This window comes from Meles meles, chromosome 9, assembly GCF_922984935.1.
Source record: "Meles meles chromosome 9, mMelMel3.1 paternal haplotype, whole genome shotgun sequence".
In the NCBI taxonomy this organism is placed as follows: Eukaryota; Metazoa; Chordata; class Mammalia; order Carnivora; family Mustelidae; genus Meles; species Meles meles.
In genome coordinates, this window is record NC_060074.1 from 9366469 (window position 1) to 9385258 (window position 18790).

General features: G+C 43.4%; 1 protein-coding gene across 4 annotated transcripts in view; it reads right to left on the bottom strand.

Moving 5' to 3' along the window:
- The window catches only part of ANKRD44 (ankyrin repeat domain 44), a 319359-nt gene that overhangs the window by 97587 nt on the left and 202982 nt on the right, over positions 1–18790 (bottom strand). For 3 of the 4 annotated variants that reach the window (XM_046018760.1, XM_046018759.1, XM_046018761.1), the window contains exons 10-14: positions 15530–15644; positions 6498–6580; positions 5290–5353; positions 3265–3333; positions 1144–1284 (exon numbers count right to left, since the gene is read on the bottom strand). In XM_046018760.1, the coding sequence (XP_045874716.1) occupies positions 1144–1284; positions 3265–3333; positions 5290–5353; positions 6498–6580; positions 15530–15644 (472 nt within the window). Of the gene's footprint in view, positions 1–1143; positions 1285–3264; positions 3334–5289; positions 5408–6497; positions 6581–15529; positions 15645–18790 lie in introns of all 4 variants that reach the window. The other variant, XM_046018757.1, reaches the window with a different exon arrangement.

Consider the following 18790-nt stretch of genomic DNA (forward strand, 5'->3'; position numbering starts at 1 on the left):
CAGCACGGAGCCTGCTACGGAGTAGGTTCTCTATAAATGTTTGCTGAATTAATAACCGGCCTGGCTATGAGAGCCCGAGGGCAGCTCTGTGACTTGCCAACAGTGTATGAATGTGGGGGGGGGGATTTGAACACGCATTTCCAAATACAGGTCATTATCCATTATGGAATTGTGAAATCAATTTCATGGGTGGCAGTATTTTCTTGCCTTTTTTTTTCTTAACAAAATAAAAGAGAAAATATCAGAATGCATCACACATAGTCAAGGTAAATATGGTCTTGTGAAATTTTGGCTGCCTTTTTACATTTATATTTAAAACGCACCGATTTGAGTATGGATGCTGGGTCATGATGTAAAATGTATTTCCTACTGTGGGTCACTGTAAAATATCTGAAAGCCACAGCTGTACACGAAAAGAACTTAGCGCTGACCCAGAATCAATTCCATAGCACAGCACAGCAAACAGGGCCACCTGTTTCTCCAAACAGGGCCACCAAAAAGCATTCCTAGGAAGGAGGCCCCGGTCCTCGAGTCTTTGAGCGCAATATCAGAAGCCGTAGGCTGGCACCTCTCCCCCCTTTCCCACCTGAACTGGCTTTCTATTCCTAGGCACCTAGAATCCAAACATGCGCAGGGCACCCAACTTCCTCTCCTCCAGCTCCTGAAAGAGCATCTGTGCCCAGTTTGGAACAACAGTGCCAATTTTGCACACTGACGCTGCCTTTGAAGGCTTCTGGGACCGTATACAGACGGATACTTCCACCATGTGACGAATCTATCAGCAAATATTAAGTTTGAGGGCAAATGAAGCATTTAAATGGTGATGATTAAAACGGTAGGATATGACAAAATAAATCACAACCGATTGTGAATGAAGTGAAGACCCGGGCTTACAGCCCCACTTGGCATTCAACCCGAAGACCAGAGAAGAGAAAGCATGGGGCAGTGACACGTGATGATCAAACATAAAGAGAGCAGAATGGGAAAACCAGGGTTAGGGATGAGGCAATTCTAATTCCTCTGGGTCTGGATGAGAGACATTCTTCATGCACAGTTTCCAGGAGGCAGCATGAAGAGAACTTAGCAAACCCTCCCCCTCCCCAGTCAGAACCCCAAAGGAAATTCGAGCAAGGCTGTTTTTACTTTCTATCCATGTCTGATGCAGCAGCATAGTGCAAAGCTGTCCGTCCCCAGTCATCTGTTTCATTAACGTTGGCCCCTGTGGTCACTAATGTCTCAATACAGTGGAAATGACAATTTGCAGCTGCATAATGCAAAGGTGTCCTGAAAAACAGACAGCAATTTGTTACTTCATTCATCTGATAAACAGATCCCCCCCACCATCAGTAGGAGCACCGACAACAGTATTCCTAGGAGTGGGGAAAGCTCTTCAGCTCTCAGAGTGTAGAGGCCAAGGGACATGCCTTCCTTTGACTTTATAAGTTGGAGCCGAGGCTACAAAGACAGGGCCTCAGACAAGGACACCTACCCGGGGATCTAGTCTTTCTTTCCATTCCCAGTGCCTGTCCCGGTGCAGGTCTACACTAGTGCTCTTTTGGACTGTTGCAGTACCGTCCCTACTGGCCTCCTTAGCTCTAATCAAACTTCCATCCAGTTTCTAGTTGGTATGAGTGAAGAAGTAGATTTCCTAAGGTCCGACACCCACACGCAACGTCAGTCCTCTCTGCTGAGCAAAGCCTTGATTCCTTGGTCTAAAATCAAAGACGTTTCCAAGCTGGACCCAAACTACCTTCATAAACTTTCTCTCTCCCACTACAGGAACCCATCACTGCATCCAAGTGGGTCACCTGAAGTTTGTCTAATCATGTCCACACCTCCCCTACCCTTCCCCATGTTGTTTTCTTCCCTGGGATGTCCTCTCCTCTCCCACCCACCCAAACCCCAAAGCTTCTTAAGTGCCAGAAGTTCTCCTTCCCTTTTGTCTGAGATCGTGCAGATCCTGTCTGGTGTCTCTTGAGGTCTCATCTCACACTGCCTTAACTTTAGCTCTCGGTATGGTCTCATCTTCTCCATTGAACTATAAGCCCCTTGGGGGTAGGGATATAGATCAAAGGGAAGAACAACGTCCAAGGACTCAGAAGCCCTGTGTTGTAGTCTGGACAGATCTATAAGCTGCAACAAGCCACACCCCTCTCTGGGCTTAGGCTTCCTCGTCTTCCTTCAATAATGACCCGTGAGCAGCTACCCCAACATCTAGTTTAGGCCAAAAACTCCAGGAATTTTACATATACGTGTAAATTTACTACAGGTATAACTCATTTAGTTTCTCCGAGTTCAACTGCTTCATCTATTGAAAAGGGTAAGAAGCACCCACATTTATCTCATCCAGTGGTTATGGAAAACCAAGTAAGTAACAGGAAAATGCATGCACCTTGCCAAGAGTAAGGGACTACAGAAACATGAATGCACTAGCCAGTAGTTATGGAATAATAAGCAAATGAAATGCTAGAAATAAAATAACTTTATCTCAAGAACTATTTATTAATTTGCAAGCACCACTCTTTTATATCTTACAGTCAATGTATAGGCAATTTTACTTGCTGAGTTTCTCCTCGCTCATCCCAAAACAGGAAAATTATAAGCACTTCACACAGTGGACTGTTTGTGTTTTCATTAATAGATGGAAAACTATTAGGTACCAACCACGTGGCAGAGCCCATAGGTAAAGAGAAAATGAGACCCGGTCCTGGTGCTCAGGAGCCCCACAGTCAGGGCAGGGGAGAGACAGGGGAGCCAGAGTCCACTAGAACAGTGTGATGTGTGCTCCTGTTGTGGAGTAGGGAGGTCCCAGGGGAGCGGGGCGGGTGGGGTGGGCAGCCCTGCCGGCAGGGTCCGGAGCAGGGGGGGCGGGGGGCAGCCCTGCCGGCATGGTCCGGAGGTATTACCTGACGGAAATCTGGAAGGATGGGTAGGCATTAGCCTGGGCAGGTTGGGAAGAGAGGAAATCTGTTGTAATCAAGAACCAGGGTACACGTGGAGGGGAGGGGGACAGAGAAGCTATGGGAAAAGACCAGAAGGAGACAAGACACAGTTGGCCCTTCCAAACAGAAGCCATGAGAGGACATGCCTGCCTTGGGGCTTGCGCCTGCCTCGTGGGTGTCTTGCTACAAAAAGGGATTTCCTTCTGAGCATGGAATCTCCCCAGCTAGCTTCCCTGTTTACCATTTCACTGTAACACGGTTCCAGACGGACTGCTCCCCACCCGTCACCGAGGCACTGAAGCAGAATTCCCCGTTTACATACCTCCCACACTTGTCCTTTTTATGGAAATCTGCTCCGCTGCTCTGCAAGAGTTTTATACATTCCACATTACTAGAAAGACAGGGAAAACCTCATTAAGATGGTAGAGGTCAACTGCCCGGCTATCTTCAGACAGAGCTGATTTTGGTGCAGTGTGGGGCCGAGATGAAATAAGAGCTCCGGCTTTAATTCTGCTCATGCACAACCAACCTGAACATCTTAGAGGAATGGAACATTGCAAGGATTTAAAGTCGCAAGCTAGTAAATCAATGCATTAAAGAGCTTGATGGAACATTTCCAATTCCAAGACCAAGGTATTTAATGATGATTACATGGTTAAACCTTTAGTGGTATTTTCAATCGTGTAGCCCAAGAATCTCTTTCAAAACCATCAAGAGTTTAGGAAACAACCCCTTACACCTATGATGACTTTACGTCACCTCTACACAATGAGCCAGAACGGAGAAACATTACCTTTTATCACAGGAGAATGAATTCACCGTGATAACCATTTTCAACCCAGACTCTCCATAATGAGAAATAAGACAGCTGCATTTCCCTGTCCTTGTAATGTAGGTAAATAAATGTGCAAAAAGTAAAAGGACGAAAATAATGTAAGGGTACAGTGATCTTCCAGAGCTTCTTTGTGACTCGCAGAAGCAATAAATCATGTTTAGTGGAGATAAAGGACCCACTGAAGTGAATTTTCCAATTGAAGGGCATGTTGCTAAATATTAATTGTAATAGGAGTTTCAGATACGAACCCAGGATGGTGCGTTGCCAAGGTCTGATACTTTTTTAAAATGTCGGCATAAAAAGAGACAATCGCCCAGTACTGTTCTACACTTGGAGGGCTGAGAGGCAGTCTAGGATTTACTGTTTTATTATCATTTTAATATGAAAAACGATCTCATTAACGAGGAACCCGAGCAGGGCTCCCCCAACCCCCCACTCACTCTTTGTAGCCACCTTTCTCAGAGAACCCGCTGTTTCAGTCCTAAAATATAAGAACTTTCTGGGACCATGATGTGTTGGTGTTGCCTGTCAGTTGATGTAAAAGCACCTGTCTCTTACCGAATGAAGCCAAAGGAACAAAGGCAGAGGCAGATCTAGGTGTGTGGCTTATGAAGGTCATTTGATTTGGGGAGAAGGAGATTGATTTAAAAAATAAGACATAATTATGAATATAAAACTGAATACACAATTTTGGAAGGGACCCATGCAAATAAGGGCCCTAAAGCGTCACAGTCAACCCACCTCTGATAAAGAGGTAATGCCTTTGATAACGTACAGATGACAAACGGAGAAGCATCGCTGTTCCCTGAGGACTAGCAAACTGATTGAGAACGAACACCTTACCCAAACAAGGTCACCGAGGGAGGCCATGTTTGGTCAATGTCTGGTCATATATCGAAACACGCTGACCAGAGCCGTAGTCTCACCACTGATATGAAAAAGGGTGTCTGATGAAAAATACTCTTTACAACTTAAAAAAAAAGGCAAGGATTAAATCACTTCTTGCCTATCCCTTGGGTTTCCTTGACCTTTAGTCACATTTAACCATTGACGTACTTAAAAATCAGTTTTGAAACCAGGACAAAAATATCTGTAAATAAACAGGAACCAACTCAATCTTGGATTCCTTCGATCATCATCCACCTACCAGCGACAAAAAAGGAAAAACTTAGGGACAAATCTCAAATTGTTTTCCTTTGGTCGAGTGCATATCAGGTAGATACATATTCTATAGGCTGAGGATCTACAATTTAAAAAAAAAGAAAAGAAAAAGAAAGAAGGAGAGAAGAGAAAACGAAAGAAAATGATTCTCTCTATGAGGTGGGCTAACAATTTTTCTTAGGAAGAACAAACATATAATTAATATGGAAATGCAAAAGTGCTATTTGGTGTCAGTAGAAATGATTCTTACCCATCTAAGGAGACTGCTTGTGATTCACAGACAACGTAAGCCAAGTAAGAGAAAGGAGGAGTTAAGTCACGAAGGGAGAAAGGAAATTGCTAACTACTCACCCTCCTGCGGCAGCAGCATGAAGGCACGTTCTTCCAAATTTATCTGGGGTGTCTATTTCAAAGCCTGCAGACAGCACGTGCTCATTACTAAACAAGGATACTATGCTATACTTTTGTCCTAGTTAAACCACAAGAAACATTGCAGAGACAGAAAAATCAGTTAGTAGAAAAACCAGAATGCAAGCAATTGTAGTCAGAAAGAGGTTGTCATGGAAACGAATGGTAACTGCTCAAGCTTGGAATTTTATAGGAAGAGCCGTGAAGTCTAGAAGAATTTATTTTCACATTCAGCCCTGGGTGAACCACAGCCCCATATTTCAATCCCAGGATAGAAATTTATGAAACCAATTTGAGATAAGTAGGGCACTAGACAGGCAGACAGAACACATGGAGAAAACACGGACGGCAAAGGAGGAATCTTAACATGCTGGGGTAGATATTTTCTTATGCGTATTATTAGCTTTCAGTTGGTTTAAGATTTGGGAAACATGCTTTCATGCAGGGATGATTTTTAAACATGCCAAGAGCAGTGAAGGCAGAATCAACCATAGGTAAAGCACTTAAAAGGAAAAAAAAAATGCCTCTGGGATGTCTGTTGAATTAATTCATAAACAATCTTTGCCTTGCAGACCTCTATCACCTTTGAAAGCCAGGAACTTCTTAATACAGGGAGGTTGGCAGAAGCAGTGATAAGAAAGATTAGCAAAGCTCTAAACCAGAAAAAATGTCTTGGTTCCAAACAGACCCACATTTAAAAAAATAAAAATTAAACCTAGTTGGAGGGGATCACACCATTGGGATTTATCAGAGCCCACAGAGGAGGGAGATAACGTGATATTTCTACTGCCAAAACATGGAGGCTTTGGCCTTTTGCCTTTGTTGAAAATATTAACTGTTCAATCCACCCTTTTAAGCCTCAAAAATTTTTCCCTGATTCCGACAAACTTCCGGTAAGCTATGGCCACCCATGCCTGTCTCTCACTCTGGATCACCCATGCTTCAACTTGAAAAACAGGCAAGACTCTCATTCTGGGCCAGGAATACCTACACTCAAACAGCCACAACACCAAGCACTGCTGGGAGCTGTCCCCAGACCAGGTAATGGATGACACGAAGCACAGGCAGCTGCTTCCTCTGGCCAGACACGCAGAGCCACGCGGCTCCTTACAGGACACGTTAGGCCCGGTCTGTGGGAAGGGGTTACTTACCTGACGATAAAAGCTTCCTGCAGCAGTCCGAGTGAGCGTTTAGAGCCGCTAAATGTAAAGGGAACATGCTGTGGATTCCACACCTGAGGAGGGAAAAAAAGAAAAAAGAGCGGCTCAGGGTGACATCTCACGACAGATACAGAGGACAGCAACGTTTCTGGAAGTTCTTGGATGAAAACTAAATCCACAACACCTCGCTTCGAGGCCCTTGCCTGAAATAATTTCATGATCCTTCCACTCAGGAAATAATTATGCGATCATTTTCCACCTTAACATAGTAAAATCCTGAACTTGGGCCAGAATGAAAAGCGCCTGCCAACAGGAAAGTATCTTTTTCAGATAATGTTTTCAGATAATGTGATGCTATATTTCAGATTAATTTACCTTTTCTTCTTTCAGCTGAGTAATTTTATGTCAGCAATCTGTTTTATTCAGTGACCTGTTCTATTCCTTGAATTGGTAAAGAAACACTATTGACCTATTATGTCCCGCGTACTTTGTTTGCTGAGAGTTCATAATGGCTGTACTCTCGAAATCAAAATGTTGGATGCAAATAAAAACCAATGATGACCTTTTGCAGGTGCAACTTCATCCTCCTAACAGGCTTTTATCCAGCATATTACCCACATCAGGACACCAGTCACGAAAATGCACAGCAGCAACAAACATCACCTGGTACCCATGGCATCAGTCTAGCACACTTTCCCTAACAGTACTTCACAAAGAATCTAGAAAAGGACTTTTTAGACGGATACCCCTTCATAACACAGTCCCCAGGATGATTCCTTAAGGGACAGGCGCCTTTTGATAGCAGTGCTTTGTCCTTTAAAATCAAATCTTCTGGGTGCCTAAGTGGCTCAGTGGGTTAAAGCCTCTGCCTTCTGCTCGGGTCATGATCCCAGGGCCTGATCTCAAGCCCTGCATCGCATCGAGCTTTCTGCTCAGCAGGGAGCCTGCTTCCTCCTCTCTCTCTGCCTGCCTCTCTGCCTACTTGTGATCTCTGTCAAATAAATAAAATCTTAAAAAAAAAAAAAAACCCTAAAAATAAAATCAAATCTTCCTTGGGGCTCCTGGGTGGCTCAGTCGTTAAATGTCTGCCTTCAGCTCAGGTCATGATCTCAGGGTCCTGGGATCGAGCCCTGCATCGGGCTCTCTGCTCAGGGGAGAGCCTGTTTCTCCTTCTCTCACACCCCCTGCCTATGTTCCTTCTCTCGCTGTGTCTCTCTCTGTCAAACACATAAATAAAAAGTAAAAAAAAAAATCAAATCCCATCTTCCTCTTGCCCGTCACCTCTCCTCACACAAGGACCCAAAGCCGGGCGCTGAGCTGTCATTCCTAATGAGCGGCATCATCGGGGGGTTCCAGTGTTCTCATAAGCATTTATAATGCTAGTGCTCATTTCTCAGAACATCCCGTTAGAGTCAAATAACGTATTTCAAAACTTTGCAAGCCCTCCACATAACATAAGTAAGTATGTGTATTTCCACCTGCAGCATTAATGACGTCAGTTACTTTTCTGGCACAAAGTCGTCGTCCCTTTTCAGATCCCACGATTCATTAAGAAACACATATGGTTGGAGTGGGTTAGATTTCAGATATGTGACTTCTATTTGCTATCTCAAAAGTTCCGATGATGGGTGTGAACGTGGCAAAGCATAAACATATTCCCAGCTATCTCATGGTACTCAGCGTTCTGCCAAGTCCGAGTCTGCCAACAATTAACCACCTCTCTCTTTCCATGAAAACTTCTCTCTGCGTATTGGTGTTTTTGTTCAGTCTCCCCTCTGCTGGTTTTCCTTTCCCTATATGGAGATTTCCAACCCTCTGTCTATAATAGCTGGCATCCATCAAGAGCCGCAATTTGCTTGTCTTCTGGGCAGCGTCACGCAGAGGGGAACTGCTTGTAATTGCCTCTCTCATCATTGACAAAAAAAATTCTGAAAGGCAATTGCACCAGTGACAACCTTGATGTTCGGGAAAGGAAGCGGCATTGGGGGTTGGGAGAGAAGATTTCCCATCTCTGCTGCATTTACATTATCCTCTTGAAGCCAGGGAAACAGTGATTTTTAAAAAATGTATAATGGGTTTTAAAAACACGTTCCTAAGTGGAATTTTAAGCCAAGGAGTCTGTACCTAACCACTTTATTTGTTTAGGGCAAGTAAGGCAAAAATATGATGATATTACTATCTCTGGACATTTGTAAGAGAAAATTTTCTAGGACGGCTTTAAGTTCTTGAAGGAATATGCCTGGAATTGGGTGAGATTTCCCAAGATTTCTTTGAGCCTTCCCCATTCTTTAACTATAACTTTAATAAAAATATATTTGTGTAAAATACATAATGTACAAAATATAAATATATGAAAACGTTTTATATTATATACATATATACATACATATACACACATATGTATATATATGTATGTATGTATATATATAATATTCATAAAGATACAAAAAATACATATCTTTACATACAATAATATAAGCAAAGGAATTAGAGAAAATAGCATTCAATTCTATAAGAAATCAATTAGGAAAAACATAAAAGGTGTAAGAGATGGTATAACAACAGCAGCATGGTAACATAGTCCGTAAATTTCATTATGAGAATTTCTAATCAACTTTGACACTTAACATCCTTGTCTTCAGATAATTCCTCATACTCTACATTAGCTAATTCCTTCCTTTTTTTCCTATTACTTATGAACTTGAGAAGCTAAGGGGGGTAGAACTATTCTAAAAGGTCTAGCAACAATTCTGTTTGATATATATATTTTACTCCACAGTTCATTAAAAACTCACTATCTCAGTGTAGGTTTGAAAACACATTAATTTAGACTCAAGTACCACTGACATTTGAACTTGAATATACTATTGTTCAAACACGAAAACTAAATATCAGGCCAAGATTGGAAATAAAAGTCGAATTCAGGATCTCTGAATCATTTCAGAAATGATCCACGCATTTCAAGATAAAATTACTTCTTTATTGTTATAAAGTAAGAGTGCTTATAAAGGAAGAGCCATAAAGCCTTTAGCAGGGAAATGAGGGTTTGGCTGTCCTAGGCAAATAAGAAGCGTCACTCTGACTTCGTCAGATAAACATCAAAGAAGATCAAGAAATAAAGATGTCAGATAACACTAAACTCAACAGTGCATAAATTACAAGAAAGAGGAGACTAATTCCAGCTAAAATGCTACATTTATTTGACCAGTCATAAAATTAATGGGACACATTTGTATTAGCTCTTTCTAATTTAGCTGTTAGCTGGCAACTCCCGGCCAGTTATTTCAGAATAAATGAGGTCAGAATAAATTGTGGACAGCGATCCGAGTAAGCAAAGTGCTGTGCACTATCAGAACATCAGTTCTTTTAAGCTCTCCCTTTGGCGTCAGAGAGCTATGGCCGTTCCTTCCCACTTCCAGTACTTTCCAGAGCCTTCCTTCAGGCGATACGCTAAAAAACACTGTAGTTACAGTGAAGGAGTCAAAAACCTCGGTCTGAGTCCTAATCTTGACACTAGCCAGCTATTTGATCTTTGGCAAGTACGTAATGCTTCCCTCATCCAGAAAACAAATATCATAACAGTGTTGATTTTATGGAGCAACTGTAACTAATTAATTAAACTAATTAATAATTAGCAATTAAACTAATTAGTAATGCACCCAAGTGCTAACAGAAGGTCTGGACCATGATAAGCCTTTACCATACAAGTTAGTATTATCATTGCCCTTGAAATTATTATTAGCTTAGTGGGATAATCCGCAGCCTGTGAGTTTTGAAGTCTTATCAGGCTGTGATTCCTTAAAATCAGGTTTGTGACCCTTAAAAAGCCAAGAAAAGATTGTGATCAACTAGCATTTCTGTTATCTTTCTACATGTCAGAATTCTTTTTTTTCTTTTTTTCTTTTTATTTATTTCTTAAATTTCTTTTCAGTGTTCCAGAATTCCTTGTTTATGCACCATACTCAGAATTCTTTATGGTACTTATCTCACAAGTCTCCTAGGGAAGGTGGACTGGTTTAGTTCTGTCCACTCAGGAGTGAGATTTTATGCTTCTTACTTGACGGATCAACCCAAATCAAAAAATCAGTTTCCTATTAATTTCATCTACCTCATTCTGAGTATTTATCACACACCCCTAAGCAGGAGACATTTGGGCATAAGTGGCAACAAAGAGGCCTGGTCCTTGCTGTTTGCAACCTACCGACACTTCCAGTGGTTTTCGAATCAAGACCAAACACTCTAACGCAGCTTACAAGCCGCTTCTGGATCTAGATGTTGCTTCATCGACCAGTACCTTAGAATCGCAGTGACTCCTGTCCCTTCCTCCTGGAGAAGCCAAGGCTCTATCCTGCCCAAGTCCTTTTTGGGCACACGTGGGTGTCTCGAGAAACTCCTCTTTCTGCCCACCTTCTCACAGCCCTTCCCAAGCTTGTTAGTGCGTCTCTGGGGGCCACTGGCAACACTTTGGGCTCTCACGAGTTCTCTGTGGGGATTTTTAAATTGTCTTTTCCTTTTGATCATAACCTACAGCGAGTGATCCAAGAGCACGTTTTGGCTCATCTCAACAACCACCTTCTCACAACAGACCTCGGCCATATGCCAGTGCCCGTGTCTGCCCTCGGAAGCACACCGGCGCCACGCGGAGCTACTGTACTCGGCAGGGCCAACAACAACAGAAGAAAGGTGGACGTAACAGGCAAACGATGCCTGGAGCTGGGAAGGGCCAGTGACAACGCAGTAGGCTTAGTCCTCCAGATGCGCAGAATTTGGCAGCAGTTGGCATTTGTGCTGTGTGACGAGCCCACTGGCCCTCTGTCGCATCGAAGCCATTGCAAAACTTCCAGTCCCCCAGCATGTGCTGGCCTCCTCCAAGTCAGCGCCTTGGCCACCGGGACAATAACCCCAGGACAATGGTGATTTAATTTTGGCAAATGGTGCGCTGTCCCACCCTCCACTACGCAGAGAGGCAGCGAGCCTCTCCCCGAGGCGCCTCACCCCCAGATCCGGATGGCCGAGGACACAGTCTCATTTCCACCCCCTTACCAGCTCTGTGACCTCAGGCAAGTAAGTGAACCTCTCTGTGTCTCATTTACATCACTGATACGATGGCGCTAATTTTGTCACTTACCCCTGGGACCGCTGTGACAATTAAATATAATTCCCGAGAGCCGGTGCCCAGCGTGGGTAAGCAAGGCCTCATGAACGTTTGCTGCTCCTGCTGACCCGTGAGCACTGAGTGCTGTTTGCACGGATCCTGTCAGGGTTTTTTGGACTTACTGACCGAGTAGAGTCAAAGCCTAAGGAGTCTCTATCTAGTTTTACATTTATCCACATTCGAGTAACACTGTAATAAAAATATAATAATAAATATATAATAATATATATTTATATTTATAAATAATATGTGTATATTTATAAATAATATCTATTTATATATAATAATGAAAAACAAAAATAATTTAAGTCTACACCTGGGATCTGCAAGCCTGTCGGTACCACGACCGAACCAACCGCTCTCCACCCTGCCGTCCCCATCAGCACGGCTCTTCCCGGAAGCCTCCCCCCGCCCCAGCCCCACCAGGTCCCACATATGTTCTGTATCCGGTGGCACCCAGAGATTGTTCTGGAATCACACTTTGCATGCCTGATAGTCACTGCTTGTTTAATTCCTGCCCCCCGTGAATTATGAACCCCGTGAGGGCAGGGGCTCCCGCAAGGCCAGGAGCTGACCTTCCGCAAACACGGGGCGAACGAACAGACGGCAGAGCCGGTGACCTGTGTCAACTCGGATGCCCCTAATTTTGCTGCTGCTGAGGCCGAATCAGTAAGGTAGAAGACAAATTAAAATCCCAGAGACAAGCGTCTCGAACCTAAAAATATTAAAGAAGAAAAACCACCACATAAAGTTGCAAGAGCCCTGAGTCAAGCTGCAGAAAGTGCTCCGACTTGAAGCCAGGAGAAGGCAAAACAGTATCAAAAACTTTCCACTGGCCCAAGAAGGAGATTAAACAACTTCGTAAGAAAGTAATGACCATAACCTGTCATATGGAGACTTTAAAATACATTTGGCCATACTGTTTACGAATGAGGATAGGTACTTTCATAAAGGCTCTCTGTTTGTTAATAGAAGGAAGGTCCTACCTTTCTCCTCTTTAATAAGCTGCTCCACATAGACCTACAAGGAACCCAGAGAACAGTGATGTTCTGAGGGCTCTTTGCAAAGTTAGTCTTCTCCAATTTTCCTTCCCCCTATCTTGACATTTCCCCTCAGGTGATTTCCCTTCCCATGCACTACACACACACACACACACACACACACACACACACACACACATGAGTGCAGCCCAGTGAAGCACTGTTTGCTGCAGGAAGCATTCTTATCCCCAGGTATGCTGTGACATAACCAGATGGGGCCCCCTGAGGCCGGGACAATGTCTGCCTCTGTGGCATCCCCAGGACCCAGCACCGTCAGAGGAAGGAAAGGCTGCTGGACAACAACGCCATCTCTAAGGCACTGTTGCCACATGGTCTGTGTTCGCGTAACCTGAGGGCAAAATAATTACAAAGAAATGAACCTTGTGCTTATAGAGGGAATGTGCTTGGGGAAATTTTGAGTAAGTAGTGGGCCCTGTCTTTCCCTCGAGTGGATCCAAGTCTGGAAGAAAATCAGAAATTCATGGTTGTTTGGTTAAAACTCCCCAAGTAGCCCTGAGTGGGAAGAAAAATACCGCTGCAAATGTTAACATATCACAGGTGAGGCGGGTGGGCCTCGATATCCGACTCCTGCTCCATGAACACGGAGCACTTCCGACCTCTGGCTTTGGGCAGCCACGGTGTGGTAGGAGCTCAGAATCCAGTAAGAGCTCCCTGATCCTAGGACAGTGCTCCTTCCACAAGACTGAGCTGCTTCTTTTAACTTGCAGTAACCCAGGCAAAAAGGCTCTTCAACAGTAAGTGGATTCCTTTCTTCTGCAAGGAGACAGCCCACTGCTCTCACTGTTTGTCAGCGTGGCCCTCTCTTCCCGCCCCCAGCCTCACCTGGAGCCCGAGGCCTCATGTTCTCCCTGGACATGTGCAAAAGGCTGCCATATGTCCCGGGTCTGGACCACCGCCCCCCACGTCTGGGCTATGGCTGGAGTGATCTTTCTCATGCACAAATGGGATCATGAGACACAACCTTCCCTACATCCACGTATAATTCTTTAACAGCTTCTGAATGCCTCAGAATAGAACCCAACTCCTTCTCTGGACACGCAAGGTCCTTCAAGATGGCGGTTCTTCCTGCCGTCCCACCTCATTGCTTTCCGTTTCTCCACACACATCGGGTAATCCAGGCTTGGCAATATGCTTTCAACACATTCGCATGTTTGTGCCTTTGTAAATATGGTTCTCCCTTCCTGGACTGTCCTTCCTCGTGTTTCCTCTGTCTTTTTTCACCTCACACAATTTTGTTTACCTGGCTAACTCCTACCCATCCTTCTTTTTGCTGAAATGTCCGCTCTTTTGTGAAACCCACAGAGTCAGCATCTCCCTGAGTGTTCCCACAGCACAGTACAAACTTCACAAGACTTGAGCTGTCTGCTCTGGATCTTGTTCCTGCCACTAGACTGGACCCTTGGAGGTTGCTGGAAGCCACCAGGGCCTTCCAGGACCATTTAAACTTTGGCTTATTCTCAAGCAAGATTTTCAGTTCTGTTGCACTATACTTGGCAAATAAAACAGAACTCTCAATGCTACAGTGCCCTTATACTGCTCTCCTGAAAACTTAGTTTTTGTTACCCATGGTCTCTGTGGTCACAGCTACACTCTCTATTCAGTTCTTTAAGGCTCTCTTGAATTTGGTTCTACTGCATATTATTAAATAATAAAATAATAGCTGTTGATAGCTTCCTCTGTGCTAGGCATTCTTCTAAGAGCTCTTAACATGGGTTATCTTGTTTAATTATGTTAGGCAATACATTTATATAACTCATACTCACATTGATCTTAACCTATACCAGACAGCTTTACTGGTAATTAAATCCTTTAATCCTCATAACACACCTGTGGGCAAGTACTGTCAAAACTCCCATCTTTGAAAAGAGGAAACCAAAGCACAGAGAGCTTAAGCAATAGGCACTAGGTCACAGAGCTCCCGGGTAAGGTGGCTTGGACTGGAGCCCATATGGTGCCCATGAACGCCTGGGCTCCCAACCCGCACATGACACTCCCTCAGGGCAGTGCATCCTGGAATTACACTCTTTCAATGATGGTTCCTGCTTTCCGCCCTGCTCGGGATATCTGCCACCCTCTGCTCTACTCAAGTCATTGCTACCCTTCAAAGCCTACCTACAACTCACCTTCTGCTTGAAGGCTCTTCTGAAAACTCTGGCTACCTTTGAGCTCTCTCCCGTCTACAGGCTATGGCACACACTGTCTACACTGAACACTTTGCCACTGAAGTCCTATTTCATTTAGAACTTTATTATACACTCTCTTGCATGGCTCTTTGTCTTAAGAGGGCCTTGGCTTCTAACAAAATTATGAGCCCCTTGAAGGTACTAAGGTGATTTATTTCCGGAACTTCCCATAGCACCCAGCACTGTAGCTGACTTGTGTATCTGCTTACATTCTTGGGGAACGGACGTGTAAAATGAGGTCAGGTTCCCCCTTCCCCATGTAGCAGATTTACTCAATGGTACCCCCTGAATTTGCCCAATCATGTCTTATTTTTCCTGCCTAACCAACATTAAACACTGGAAGGAACGGAACGTTAGAAAGCAGAGCTAGGAACAGAGTTCCAGTCTCCTTAATTAAAACCACTGGAATACTCCTCTTTCTGAAGTAGCTGAACATGAAATTGGTTCTTTCTTGCATCCAGCACTAAAAGTCACTTAATTTAGTTCAAATTTCATTTGTATTTAGCCCAGTGGTAGAGATCCACCTTAACCTAGATAAATGGAAACTGTCCACTGCCTGGCAGACCCCTTAGGCAGTGCTCCCACACGTGGCAATCATCCCACCAGATTTTTGCAGTAACCTACTTGGCTGTGTCAGCTCCGCTGGTGATTAAGGTGTTAATCAAAAGCTCATGACCGTATCTCGCAGCCACATGGAGAGGAGTGTTGCCGTCCTTATCCACACAGTCAATTTCGCCGCCTGGAAGACAGTTATAATACAGGGTGACATATGGGTGCCGGCTGGTTCAGATGCTACACTGTACGCTGGTCACTCGTGTTGTCCAAATGCTGACTTCTTTTCCCCTCTGTGTACATCTGATCTGAAGTACAAGAATGCCTTTCCAGGGGACACGTCATCATCTGAAGTAATAGTATAATTAAATCTGCATAGAGTGAAGTCTATTAGAAATGCTTTCGAGGGGCACCTGGGTGGCTCAGTGGGTTAAGCCGCTGCCTTCGGCTCAGGTCATGATCTCAGGGTCCTGGGATCGAGTCCCACATTGGGCTCTCTGCTCAGCAGGGAGCCTGCTTCCTCCTCTCTCTCTCTGCCTGCCTCTCTGCCTACTTGTGATCTCTCTCTGTCAAATAAATAAATAAAATCTTTAAAAAAAAAATGCTTTTGAAATTCTTTCCATATTGTCTTATTTAAGGATCCAAAATCTCACAACTAAATTCCTGCTCTGAAGGAACAAACTTATAAAATTCCATAAAATGTAATTCTGAAGATACAGCCAATTTTAATTTTATCTGCATGATTAAAGACCTACATAGGCTGTATACGAAAGCATCAGAACCAAAAAGAACAGGAAGTTCAAGAAAATACTTTATATAGTTTGACCATTTGGTTTAAAATATGAAGAGTAAAATGAGTGAACATATATCTATGAACTGGAAATATCTATATTTATAAAAGCTATTACATTAATCATCAATGGTCATTTTAATTATATAGTATTTTCATCTTCTTTTGTTTTACGTTGTCTTCTTTCTCCCAACTTTTTATTTTACTACATTTCTTTCTTTCTCTCCCCTTTTCATAAATATGTATATAAGTACAGTTGGTCTATTTAGCCATTTTAAAAAAGATTTTGCTTATCTATTTGTCAGAGAGAGAGAGCACAAGCGAGGCAGAGGGAGATGCAGGCTCCCTGGGACCATGGTTAGGTAAAAGGCAAATGCTTAACCAAATGAGCCCCCCAGGAACCCTGGTCTATTTAACCATTTAAAAGTTAGATATCATGACATTTCACCCCTAAGAACAGAGAGATTCTCCCACATAACTATAATTTTATTAGTATACTCAAGAAATTTAGTGTTGCTACCATAATTTTATGTAATATATAATATATTCCAATTTCTCCAATTATCCCCAAAATGTGCACCATAGCTGTTAGTTTTTTAAATCCAGGATCCAGGGGCACCTGGGTGGCTCAGTGGGTTAAAGCCTCTGCCTTCAGCTGAGGTCATGGTCCCAGGATCCTGGGATTGAGCCCCGCGTCAGGCTCTCTGCTTGGCGGGGGGGGGCCTGCTTCCTCCTCTCTCTCTGTCTCTCTGCCTACTTGTGATCTCTGTCTGTCAAATAAATAAAAAAAAATTATAAATCCAGGATCCAACAAAAGATTCTACTACCATTTGGTTGTCATGCCCTTTAGTTTTCTTTAATCTAGAATAATCTATCTATCTATCTATCTATCTATCTATCATCTATCTCTCATGTCATTGATATCTTTGGAGGTCAAGCCAGGAATCGGTGGCTGTTCTGCATTCTAGAATCGTCTGATTATTTCCTCTATTCGACTCAGAACATTTTGGCATGACTACCCCAGAGCTGAAGTGCCCTTCCCACGGAATCTCCACAGCATGCACTAAGGTCGGGTGAGTCCACTGGCTGATGCCAATTTTGATAACTTGTAGTGCCTACAGTTTCAGTTTGGGAAGATGAAAAAGGTTCTAGAAAGGACAATGGTGTTGGTTACACAAAATGAGAATGTACTTAGTGTCGATGAACTGTACACTTAAAAACAGTTAAAATGGTAACTTTTTACGTTATATATATTTCACCACAATAAGAAAAGGGGTTTGGTTATTTGGTTAAGGTAAGGCCTGCCAGCACTGGCCATTGCAAAATGTCTTTTCCCGTTTGTAATTAACAACCAGTTTGTGAGTGGTACTTTGAGAATGTGCAAATATCCTATTTCCCAACAAAATTCCCAGCAAGGATTTTAGCATTAACAGGGAGTACTATGTTCAAAAGTTACCTGAATTCTTTATTCTGTATGCTTATATGATTAACTCGATATATAGTTTACATTCATTTGATTGTTTTCAGAATTTTTACCAGCTTTTAATTTAATTTTATTAGTATGTAAAAAATTCACGTTTCAGAAGTCAAAATGATATTTTTAATGTTTATTCATTTTTTACTCTCTTATGTTAGTCACCACACAGTACATCATTAGGTTTTTGTTTTTGTTTTTTTTTTTTTAAAGATTTTATTTATTTATTTGTCAGAGAGAGAGTGAGCGAGCACAGGCAGACAGAGTGGCCGGCAGAGGCAGAGGGAAAGGGAGAAGCAGGCTCCCCGCTGAGCAAGGAACCCGATGTGGGACCCGATCCCAGGACGCTGGGACCATGACCTGAGCCGAAGGCAGCGGCTTAACCAACTGAGCCACCCAGGTGCCCCACATCATTAGGTTTTGATGTAGCGTTCCATGATTCATTGTTTGTGTATAACACCCAGTGCTCCCTGCAATCCGTGCCCTCCTTAATACCCATCACCAGGCTCACCCATCTCCCAACCCCCTCCCTTCTGAAGCCCTCTGGTTGTTGCCTGGAGTCCAGAGTCCCTCATGGTTTGTCTCCCTCTCTGTTTCCCCCCCTTCATTTTTCCCTTCCTTCTCCTAATGTCCTCCATGTTATTCCTACGGTCCACAAATAAATGAAACCACATGATAATTGACTTTCTCTGCTTGACTTATTTCACTCAGCATAATCTCTTGCATCATGGATGGGACTGGAGGAGATTATGCTAAAATTTTATTTTTTTAAAGACTCATTCTCATTTCCATCCCTTCCACTCCATTCTCAACCACATCCTACAGTAATCATTTTCATTAGTTTTGGTTTAGCTTTCTGTGTTTCTCTTTGTAAAAATAAACACACAGTGGGACACCTGGGTGGCTCAGTCAGTTAAGAGGCTCCCTTCAACTCAGGTCATGATCCCAGGGGCCTGGGATCGAGTCCTGCATCGGGCTCCTTGCTCAACAGGAAGTCTGCTTCTCTCCCTACCTCTGCCTGTCACTCCCCCGTGCTGTGCATGCTCGCTCTCTCCCTCTCTGACAAATA